The 12,036-nt window shown below is 35.4% G+C and overlaps 1 protein-coding gene across 1 annotated transcript in view; it reads left to right on the top strand.

The window, feature by feature from the left end:
- The window catches only part of LOC118190391 (LHFPL tetraspan subfamily member 6 protein-like), a 513,573-nt gene extending 502,152 nt beyond the window's left edge, over nt 1-11,421 (top strand). The window contains exon 3 of the mRNA XM_085816028.1: nt 10,108-11,421. Coding sequence (XP_085672154.1) covers nt 10,108-10,226 — 119 coding nt within the window. The 3' untranslated portion in view covers nt 10,227-11,421. The remainder of the gene's footprint in view (nt 1-10,107) is intronic.
- Nucleotides 11,422-12,036: the final 615 nt, after the last annotated feature.

Genomic DNA, 12,036 nt, shown 5'->3' with positions numbered 1-12,036 from the left:
CACCATGAACGTTTTTAGTATTTTGAGTTTAAAAGGTTAGCTTGAGAGCGACCGAACTCAGTCGGAAGCTGTGTTTTAGTACTTTGCCGTGAAGCTGTCTTCACCATTATAGCCTGAAGGCTGTGTTGCTGATTGATTCAGAATGTTTATCGCAGTTTTTCGACGACTGTCCTCGGAACTGTCCCTGTGTAATACTGACGAAGATTGTTGCACTAGCTGTTTTCATATATTCCGTCAAAATTGCCGGATTTAAAGTACCTTATCGCCGAAGCCGTGTGATAAAAAGTTTGCATAACTTATAATAAAATAATAATGCAGTTGGTATCGGCAAACCAACCAGTGACAATCCTGATTCAGAAAAATGCTTTCATCCTTTTCCAGAGACTTGTTCGTCTACCAAATAACCCTAATTGGAGGAATTATGATTATAATAAACAACGAAATCTGAAGACACAAAATGGCTTTCTGTAGTGTGTCTCCCGCTTAGAACAATACAATCATTTGAGAACACTTAAATCGGCACTGCTGGTTTTGCTAAATCCGTTGGATTATAGCTTCCTTGATGTGCGGTTGGACCTAGAAATGAAATTTGATAAGAAGGAGATGAGTCCAGAGCAAATAAGAACTATACCTTTCGAAACAATAAGCAACGTTTTCCGGCTGAGGAATGGATACATGTATATGTTACAGTTGTAAGGATCTTAAGTTTTACTAACGTTTATTTTATTTTAAATCTTTACTATCACTTCTTATTTTCTACTTCCGGCCAGAATTAAAAGCGTTAACTTATTTATGCAAAATTTGTCTGGCGAACGCCAAGTACTTAAGTTGTGGCTTTTTGCCAAGCGAGAGAGAGGAAGGAGTTAGTCGAAGCAGGCCGCTTACCTTAGAAGTTTTACTCAGTTGCTGGTTGCCTTCCAGCCCAGAGGTTTGATCCTCGTGATAAGTTTAAACGTATTGTAGTGTTAACAGTTCTCTGTACTACATACGGCTTCCTGTTAATATAAGGCCAATCTTCCACGTTTATTATTCCAAATTTAAGTTAGAGTTTAGTTATATTTTTTATATTCTTACGTTCAGACCACAAGTATTTGGTCTCTGTATTCCGAAGTACGGAAATTATTGTAAAGAGGGAAAAATAAAGGGTTTTGTATACCCTTCCTGTGTATCTTGTCTACTTCCCACAGTTACTGAACATAGCTTTAGTAAGCTCCCTGTTCCGAGTCAGGTCCGTGCATGTTCCCAAAGAAAGTAAGACGGAACATTGAACCTGATACGGCGAAACACCGAAATCTGGAGAATATCGACTTTCACCGGTGAATGTCAACATTCACATAGTCTCTTGGTGTATGTCCGAAATATTTTCCAAATACTCTTATTTCTGACTTACACCGGTCAATGTCGACATTCACCACGTACTAATGGTGAATGTTAAACATATAACAATATTATATTTTCTTCTCCGTAATTCAGTCGCGAATAAACGCATTCGAGACTTGAAGTAAGAACTTAAGAACACGAGAACCTAAAACACACAATACATTCAAAATGAGAAAGGAAAATAATAGAAGTTAAAAACTTACTTAATTATACAGTACGTTCTAAATGAGAAAATAAAATAACAGTAATAAAAACTTACTAAATTATGTGATTCAAATCTTATTTATTGCAACAACTTAAACTATTATGGCACTTTATAACCTCTCTTTTCGACTTTCACCAGAGCATATCTGTGATTGTCGACATACACCGGTGAGGGTCCGAATATACAAGAATGTAGTGCAATATTCGATCTTTCACTGACGTATTTGGTGAATGTTGACATTCTCCGGTGAAAGTCGACATTCTCTAATTTCGGTCTTTCACGGTAACATATATACGGATGGCTCTTTGACCGATAGGATTCAGGGGGCTGGAGCTGGAGATTTTAGCAAGCTTTTCAGTTTCTACATACCTGTAGGGGCTTACTTCACTCACTTTGATGGAGAAATGAAAGCCATTCGTAGCTTTCCAACAATTATCATTGAGACAGAGCTCGTTCAGGAGGGCTGTTGTACTGTCTGATTCGATTTCAGCAATACAGGCCATCTCTTCTTACCAAGAGTGTAAGAACACATGCATTCAACAGTGTCATGAAGTCATAAGAGAACTTTCCCACAAGATATCTTTTCAGTGGTTACCTTTACACGGCGGTATTTATGGGAATGAGATGGCTGATATGCTTGCGAAAAAGAGGGCTACGGTTGTCCAAAAGCCAAAAACGAGTGCAAGCCTCCATTCTATTAACATCGCTAACATATCAAAAGACTTTTAGAGATTTTGCCACTCCGGATTGTGAGGGCAAGTCTTGGAGTGTTCTATCATCAAACCCAGCTTTTGTTTCTGACCACCCGCGAACAGTTGCGGTTGCATCTTTTGTACTATTGACGGGACATGATTGTCTACAGAATCATTTATTTCGCATTGGACTATCTGATTCGCCGTTGTGTGTTTTATGTAATAGTGGACGGCCAATGACGGCGGAACATTTGGACGAGTGTGAAGCACTAACACATTTTTCTTGTAGATTTCAGCGCTATTGGCAAGCAAGGAGTTTAATGGCCTAACGGCCAATGTAACTGGTATTTGACAAATAACTTATAATAAAACATTACAATAATTTATTAACCATTCTTCCAAAACGAGAAATATCATCTCTCTCATTTATTTTTAGTTATTACATTGCGTATTGGATTCACATTAAGTGAATATTTCCTGTTTTATGATCTTATGGCTAATGCATCTGCAGTTTAGCCTAAACTGAAAAATTTGTACTGTATAGATAGCTACCTTTCAAACATCAGAATTTTTGTGCAAGAACAGTTTTGATTATGAACTCAAAATTCGGGCAAAAAGATTTGATTTAGTACCTGATAGAATAACGTCTACGAAGAAATTATAATTTTGATTTAATATTTTTATACAATATATATATACTTTTGATTATGAAAAAAATTGCTTTCGATGACGTAATACAGAAATCTAATGCGTAGTTTCTCCCCCCCCCACAAAAGTCATTCATTGTGTTCGTATATTTATTTACGCTTGCTGTGAAACGTTTTTTCGGAATACTTATTCAGCTTTTTTTCATATGAACTTAATCTATTTATTATTCTTTTCACGCCTGTAACATTTTTCAAAAGGAGCTGATGTCCATAGTGGACTTTTCACGGCATTAATATTTACATTCCATCGCCTTATATATAAATTACAATACGCTGGTATGGATCCAAGCGCGTTCATGGTTGAATTCAGAATCTATTTATGGAAGAATGATCGTGTAAATAAATTACGTCTTTTATATGATCATCCATTCCATGAAAAAGTGGATTGCTTCGATTCCATTACCGAGATCTCTATATACTTTTGCTACTTTTGAAAGAGCTTTAATATTTAAGAACACGTTTTCATGCTTTGTGAATATTTATAACTCCTTTGTTTATTGCTGATATGGATAGAAAGAATTGAAATAATTAAATGAAGTCACCAAAAAAGAATGAGAGTATAAAAATTATTTATTCAGTAACTATTAAATGTATTGAAATCAAATAGAATTTCATAATCATGCTAAGAAATTTCTGATAGTTTCGTTTAATATGACGATCACATAGCAGGCAAACGCACGCATGAGACAGATTTAAGAGCACCCTTTTAACTGGTTGATTTGGTGAACTGTGTAGGGATATTATCGTGGAGAACTTCTTTGAGATTCATATTGGTAAATTTCTGCTTGTATTATTAAAATATCCAATTTCTAATGTTAAGATCCAATTTCTAATGTTAATGTCCAGCTTGCTTTAAATAATGGTAAAGTATTATATTATGAAACCTGTATTTATTGTATTATATTTAATTATCAATATCTTTTCATTTTTATGAAAATTATTCGAAAAGTACATTTTAAAATTTCTTCAATGTAGTATTACTAAGTGGAATATAAAGTTGATCTCTTATTTCCTTATTCCTTCCTATGAAAATCCATGCTCCTGCATGTTGAAAAAGAATTCAATTCGTTCGGAAGGATTCCAAAGTATTCGTAAGGCGTCGTTATATTTCCACAGGGTTTAACTTTCATGTCGGTCAAAATATGAAATTCTAATCGTGTCATTGGCATGGCAACCGGTTGGGATGGGGGAGATCGAATTTCAATTCTTGCGGATAAGAGATGTTTATATTGCTTGGTTAGCAAACAAACATTTCCTTGTTTATACCGAGGAATTTCAGGATGTATCTACCTTAGCTTGAAAGTCTAATGACCGCATAATATTACGAACTAAAAAAAAATAAGTGAAAACATTCAGCATGTTTTTATGTTAAAGAATCTAACCTGCATATAATAGTTTATATTTTTGTATTCTAAATATCCAGAAAGATGACACAGACTCAATTCTGGATAGCTTCAGCCTACTTGTGGTCAAGAGACATAGACTGGGTCCTTGGATTTAACATTAATAATTTATCTGGGATTAATACTAACAGTTTAAATGATATTTCAGTATGTTCTTTGCACCTGAGTGAACGGTGGCGATTCTTTTATGTAGCATAAATTCAATTTTATTGGAAGCTTAAGTGCATCTCGCTGTACTCTCCAGTAAAATTGGCAATCAGATGAGATAATATGTTTAAATACTTATTTGACAATGGCAAGCCACACGAGGGTTGTTTCCAGTTTCCGCTATTGCCGTGTTTAGCCTGCACAGAGCAAGCTGTATACCGGCTGTCTTGACTTGATGCTACATGAGCGCTGCAAGTGCCTGAAATGTCTTAAGTGTGTCTGGAGGACAAGATGTGGAGTGAACAGTAACAAGATTTCCTCACTCCATGAGACTTAACCGCACTGTGAGGCCCCTCGCCACTTAGAAACAGGCACAGAGGTTCACCCTCGCACCTTGGAGAGAAGGACGCATCGTTTTTGCGACACCGACCGTTGACTATGATTTACGACCTGCCTGTCGCTCGGGTTGCCCGTCCCAAAGCGACGTTACCAAGCCCCAGGACGCCACCGCAGGAAAAACCCGGGACGCTAACCCGAGTTACTAGAGCCATCTGTTGTATGACTTGCCAGACCCAGGGCCGGCCAATGACTGACCTTACCAGAGCTTCCAGAACCACTAGGTTCATGATTTGTATATCCGAGACTTCCTAGGTACAGATCCTAGCCAGTAGCTTCGCAGCGTTCTCTGCGTCGACCCCGGGGGGATGTTGAGTGAAGGTGGGCTTGACTACTTTGTCACGTGAGGCTGCAGAGGCATCTGGGAGGTTGTAGAAATGCTTGTCCAGGTTCAGGAACAGTGTACATTTTACAAGTATTCAGTGCTTAAAATCATTAAAGTTATATTTTTCGCATAGTAAGAAAGTCTATTTAACATAAAATATTTTAATCTATTTACATAAAATATATTAGTCTATTTACATAACTGTATTCGTCTATTTTTATCAAATATATATAGCAATTACATGGCAAAAATAATTAGAGAATTCATCAGGAACAGGCATAAGTCTTGGGATGACGTGAGTAAAAATTCAGTTGAAGTCGTCTGATGGGCTGCTGAGCCTTTGGGAGAACCTTTTAATGGAAACTGGGTAATATCCTGGTTACACATGGCGAATTCAAGGTCATTTAGATGTAGAAGGTTATGTTCTTCCCTACGTGAGTCACTTTGGGACTTGCGGAATGAGAGGAAATAAAGAAACAGTTGCATTTAATTTTCCTACCAAGCAGGTGCTTCGAAGCAGACTATGCATTAGTGACATCAAGTGCTCAAACATTTCTCTTTGGGAAAAGCAACCTTGTTGTACAGTGACTATGAAAAATGGCTACGAAAATGTCCTTGAAGCAGCTCCTTTCAAATGACATTAGAAGAATGATCTCATGCCATGGTAAAAGCCAGGAGAGAGTTTAAAAGGTGAAAATTATTTGTCCAGAGACCTAAGCTGATAAGAAAAAGGAGAAAACCAGCAATTCAATGCATAGACTTTAAGAGATGTTTAAGAGAATTTATCCGCATAAAAGTGACGATGAATAATAAATTCCAAAATTTCATGTTTGATTGCTGGACACGATTCAAAATGTAGAGGTATTCTACATTTTGAGGCTGTAATGTAACTTTATTCCTCAGAGTTTGTGGATTTTTACATTTAAGATAACATAAAACAAGTTATTCAACTTGGTGACGGCTACTGGCTGGAACTCCAAAGATAACGGCTAGGTTACAACTCCAAAACCTAGCCATTATCTTTGGAACCTAGCATTATCTCTCGAAACAACAATATTCACTAGTTCCGAGAGATTCACATCTGCTCGGAGATGCGCTTCTCTTAGCAGTAATACTAGCAGCCAAAGTTCGACTTAGAACAGTGGTTACGATTTACGTTTAAACTTCTCAGCTTGCCATGAAATTTACATAGCCCTCTGGGTGACGAAACAGGATCTAAAAGTAAAGAAAAACAACATAAAGCCAACTGTTAATAAAAACTTAATCAAATGTTACATAGTTACTGCTCGTAAATTTTTATGGAAAATAACACATATTTTCTTTTAAAGTTCTTAGTTTCTTTATTAGTATTAGCTTAAAATCTAAATTAATTTACGCGATAATTTTTGTCTCCATTAAATTATACCAAATCTTAATTTTTTTTCCATTTCTGATTTTATATTTCCTTATCAAGGGATGCAATTTTAACACTCAAAATTTTTCCTACCGTTGTTACAATGACGTCGTACCTAATTTATTCTTATAATATGTTGATCGAAATCTTCTCGGTACATATAATAAATTTAACTGAATTAAAGATAACGCAAAATTAATACTGTTGTGCTTCGCTTGGCTTTACCTTTCCTTAACATTCTGTATGCCTTAATTAACTTCTTGATTCAAGGATTCTCAGAAGGTATAGCAACTTGAAATTTGATTCCAAATCAAAAGCAACACAGAAATTATCTTTTAGAATATGATACAGTTAATTAAGCTACGACTTTGTTTATGCTTGAACGCGAGCTGTATACTTCGAAACGTCATTTCTGTAATAAATTTTGAGTTGGCGAAAGCAGTAAAATTTGTGTAGTTAAAGTATTTAAATAATTTTCGCGATCTTTTAATCTTCTACTATGAACTTCAAACGTTAAATTAATGAACTCCTTATGTAATTCAAGTTAATACGGAGCAAAAGAATGAACATTATAGAGAATTAACTTGAGAAGTCGTTCATTTAGTACGTTTCCGTTCCCAAACTTCTGTTAGGTTGTTGATCTGACTTAATTCTTCACCTTCACCTCCACCTCATTTTTATCTTTATTTAATTTTAACTCGTTACACTAATGTAACATTTACATATTAATTAACTATGTAAATAATACACACACACATATATAATTGTTGCGAAATACCCAGCGGCTACGCGGTGAGATCCCGCAAAGCGGGCTTAGGGCTGTCAGAATGTGACAGGGAAAGGCAGGGTTGCCAGATTTGGTGGGAAATCGACACTATTATATGCATATTCGCACTCGTCTCCTGCGCTAGCCTCTATCGGCGTCACTGCCATCTCTTGGCAGATAACACTTCCGTGAAACATTTGCTTTAATGAAAGTAACTAATATTTGTATAGAATATGTTGTTGAGTATGATACTGTTATGTTGTTAGATATATTGTTCCGCATTTGTTACGTATTTAAAAACTATTAGTGAAATTATACATGAAATTGTTGTATTTTTTGTAATAGTGTAACACGAAATACTTGAAAGAGAGGCTTTGCCAGAAAAATATTAATACAAAGGCAAGTCTGCTTAACATTGAGCAAATGGCTAATTTGCTAAATTGGCAAGATATCGCCAAGTTGGCGATGGTTTTGGCAACTAATTTTTGTCGCCAAATTGGGTAAGAAATCCCCAAACTCGCCAAAGATGGCGACCATTTTTCAAGATTTTGACCCGATTCCTGTATATCTGTAATGGTTATTGTAATTGAATAACTGTAATTGATCCTATATGTAACTGTTACTGTATCCGGCCATCATATACCTTCATGTAATTTCGAGAAGTGGAAGGTATTAGAGATTTCTCGGCAGCCAGTGGACAACTATATGAGACGAGAGAGAGCATCAGTTTCTCTCTAGTTGTTTAGTTCAGCGAGAGCTCAAGCGAAGCTCACACTTGAGATATCTCAGTGTAAGCTTCGCTGTTTAGATTCGCTTTGCATTTCGTGGTGTTTAACGCTTTTAATAGTTTGAAATGTAACTACTAATTGCATTCTGTGATTCTGTGAAGAGCTGTACGAGTATTCTTTTGAAAAATTCTAGAACTGTGAATTGTTAGAGACATTAGGAAATTTGGAAGCAGAAAAGATGAAAAATGAGCAACGCCTTCGCCGGGAATCGAACCACAGACCTCTGGAATACGCGCCGAGCGTGCTGACCACCACACCACAAAGGCATGCTAAGAAGGCGGGAGAAATACCTTATAAAGTGTTTCTTTTGGTAGAATAAATTTTATCAAACTATCATCGGTTCTGTGTGCATTCAATCTGTCACGAACCCGTAGGAAAGCAGCAATATTAGGACTAAACATGTAATCTCACATTGTATATATAATTCAATAATTATTAAATGTCTTCATGTTTTGAAAGAAATTACAGTTTCTTTTGCCACTTAGCCTAATTTTATCATAAATGGTAAAATAATATTTATCCGGCATAAATACCATCTTCCTACAGGCAACATGACTAGAAGCACAAACATATATACGCCATCTTGGTATATGTATTGACCATATAAAGTTAATGAGGATGATCTGTTAGGAAGAACTAATTTTTAGTATGTTTCCAACTGGAAATTTCGTTAGCAAATTTCAAGTAGTGAAAGATACGTTTATGACTCCAAAGTCTGTCTTAGAAATTTAACAAATGTGATTTATTCAGTGTAACTGAAAGGCTCATTCTAACCCAGTGGAGAAAAACCTCGATGAATCCTTCAGTTTACCCGAACGTACTATCAGCGGAACAAAATGCAAGTACTCTGGCCTTTCATTTAACCTAGATGCTGTTTACTAAACAGTGAAGCTGCAGCTGCAATCCTCAAGTTTATTTTATATATCTCGTTTATCGAAGTCTGCTCGGTTAAACAACTCTCTAAATATTTTTTAGCGTATAGTATATTTTCAACTTTTCTTACAGAGTGCTCGATTTGCAAGAACCGTGCCGTCAGAGTAGGATGTCAAGGGATTAAATTCTTCCTAAAACTTTAAATTTCCGCTCTGGGACGCCAAGCTAACGAATATTTCTAATTTAGCCGTTGAGAAGGATTTGGAAAATCCCTGTGGCAGGAAACGATATTTCCGTCCTCTCGAAAATGCCGAAAAGTACATTTTGCGAGGTTATCCTTCCAGATTCTTCTTCAATTATGCAGAACGTCTCGTAAAGGACGGACTTGGGATATAGGAAGTAATTCACGTTTTGGGGTAAATATCGATTACTTATGGAAGCCGGGACGGATTCGTTATTTCGTTTTATTCAGTTTGGTCTCTTTTATTTTTAATGGGTTTGAAGGGATAGAGATTTCTTTGCGTCTGAGTGTCTGAAACATTAATGGAAAAGATTTTGAGTTCCTCATACTCGAGTGGATAGAGATGGAAGAGATCTGCGCTGTAATCGTGCTTCAGTGTTTCCGAGGAGTGGATTGCATGTGTTCTTTTTATTTTGATATTCAAGAGGAAGTACATATTTTCATTCTTCGAACTTGAATTATTTACGTCTTAAAATGAAAATCTTCCCTGTGCGCAACATGTGTTGCTTTATATTGAATTTGGATAAAATTAAAACAATGCTCAAAATCACTTAGAAATTTTTTTTCAATCAAATTTCTATGGAATGTTATGAGATATGGTTATTAATCCTGAAAACATTCTACGTAAAATATTTATTTTATGAAATAAAATTTTTCGTTGTATTCCTTTACACGTGCTGCAAAATGCTTTAAATGTGACTTATAATTTCATTAGGCGATGAAATATGTTTGTAACTGTGTTGTTCTAAACGGTTTTTTTTCTCTTAACAATGCCTTTCTTTCTTTTATAGGCTCGTGTCAGATATCTTGGTCCCTCTATCTTCTATGTACAGGAGTGGGAATGCTGTTGGTGTGTGTGATTCTTTCCTTGAAAGCTTCGAGAGTGAAACCGAACTCTTTCCGCATTTGACACGACCACCACACGTCCATCACTCTCCATCACCGCAACCAGCATCAACATCAGCGTCACCATCGTCGGCACCGTCCGCGTCAGCAGAGCTTTGAGATGCAGATTCAACATCTGGACGAGGAAGATATCGCCACCATCACGCGCAGCTGACAAAAGCTTTCCCCTAACGAATCTAGTAATCCCCTGAAATCCTTCACTCTGAAGAGAACCAGGAAGAAAACTAGCGACGATAACTCCCTCTGGATGGCATCCCTGTAACAGGCCGAGAGCTGCCATCATGTATGTGACGTAATTTCAAAAGATGGACGTGTCCGAATTATCAAATGGGTATTGCTTAATTACACGGCATTGTGTCTTCAGAGATATGTGGGCTGGAATTTCATCCATCGACAAACATCTCCGAAGTAGCTGTTGTCCCAGATGCCTTGAATCATCGCAAATGATTGAACTTTATGTTATTCAGTCATTATTCAAATAATTAAACTGTAGAAAGGTTCGACAAGACAATATTTTAAAACTTTAAAACAGAGCTGTTGTGAGGTAAATACTTCATCCGTAAACGTTTTCTTATCATTGCTTGACCAAACGAACTTGAATCCTTAGTGGTAAAAATTCGATGTTGTCATAATGTATGACCGCTTTAACCGAATTCCATCCAAATATCCTCAAAGCAAAAGACTTGAAATAGTCGTATGAAAACAAGGACTGAAAACATTCAAGGTTATAAGGGTAACGGAGAATGGCGATTTTTAATGCTGTGGAATCGCATTTAAATATAGCTTCTGAGAATTTCTTTTCGACAAACGACGAACTACTTTTTGTATTAATCATTTGTATTCGCGTTTTGAAAACTATGTTTCTTATACGCTGTGGATCTGTGCTTAAACATTTATCTTGCTACTGAGAGCAAAGATAAAAATCGGCAAAAATTGTATATAGACGTTAATGTCAAGTTTATAGAGCTATGGAATTTCAAATTTTTATATAAACGAATTAATGAACTTTTCGACTAAACATGCTAAAGTGAATGATGGAATCTAGCATCGTCTACAAAAGATCTTACTTATAAAAATATTTAAAGGAAATTTTGTTTGTTGTGAGAATTCAAATTTTAGCCATTATTTGTTAAGGCATTTTCAATTTATAAAATTTCAAAGTGTATTTTCAATAAATCATTTATTTCATTGAAATCTTTCTTAAAGTGAACTGTCTGTTATTGTTGCCTCTTTTATTTAGTTTTTTCAACAAAATAAATAAATACACCAGCAGATGAACTTTCTATTCACTTGGCAAATCATATTTATCCTATCACATGAGTATCAAAAATGATTTTCTTACGATAGCAAAAATGCAGAAAAGATTATATTTTCTTAATAAGTGAGCTTTTATTTCGTTCACAAGATATTAAACTATTAATTCCGTCCTAAGAGAGAGTTAACAGTGTTTCTTAAATGGTTATTTATTATGATAAACTCTTTCTAAAAACGATTAATTATATTAATGTTTTAAATTTCATAATCGAAATATAAGCTATTCTTGCACAGCAAAAACTATAAAAATAATAATGTAATATAGTAATTGCTCATAAATATCATAATAACACTACAAAAGAAGCAAAAATTAAGAATAAATTAATTTAAATATTAATTTTAAAATTCATATGTAGTTCGATATAGTGTGAATTCATTCTTTCACTTTCATATCTTCCTGAAATCAGCGAGTTTAATTATTAATTTAGTTCTATCAGATGTTTTAATGAATTTTTAATATGATATAACGCGTTTAGAACAAAAATGCGAAGTATCATAAC

Source organism: Stegodyphus dumicola, chromosome 4, assembly GCF_044657685.1.
Source record: "Stegodyphus dumicola isolate Sdum_Otavi_A_Nest chromosome 4, ASM4465768v1".
Lineage (NCBI taxonomy): Eukaryota > Metazoa > Arthropoda > Arachnida > Araneae > Eresidae > Stegodyphus > Stegodyphus dumicola.
The sequence above is the reverse complement of the archived record's forward strand: the minus strand, read 5'-3'. Positions and strand labels throughout refer to the sequence as shown.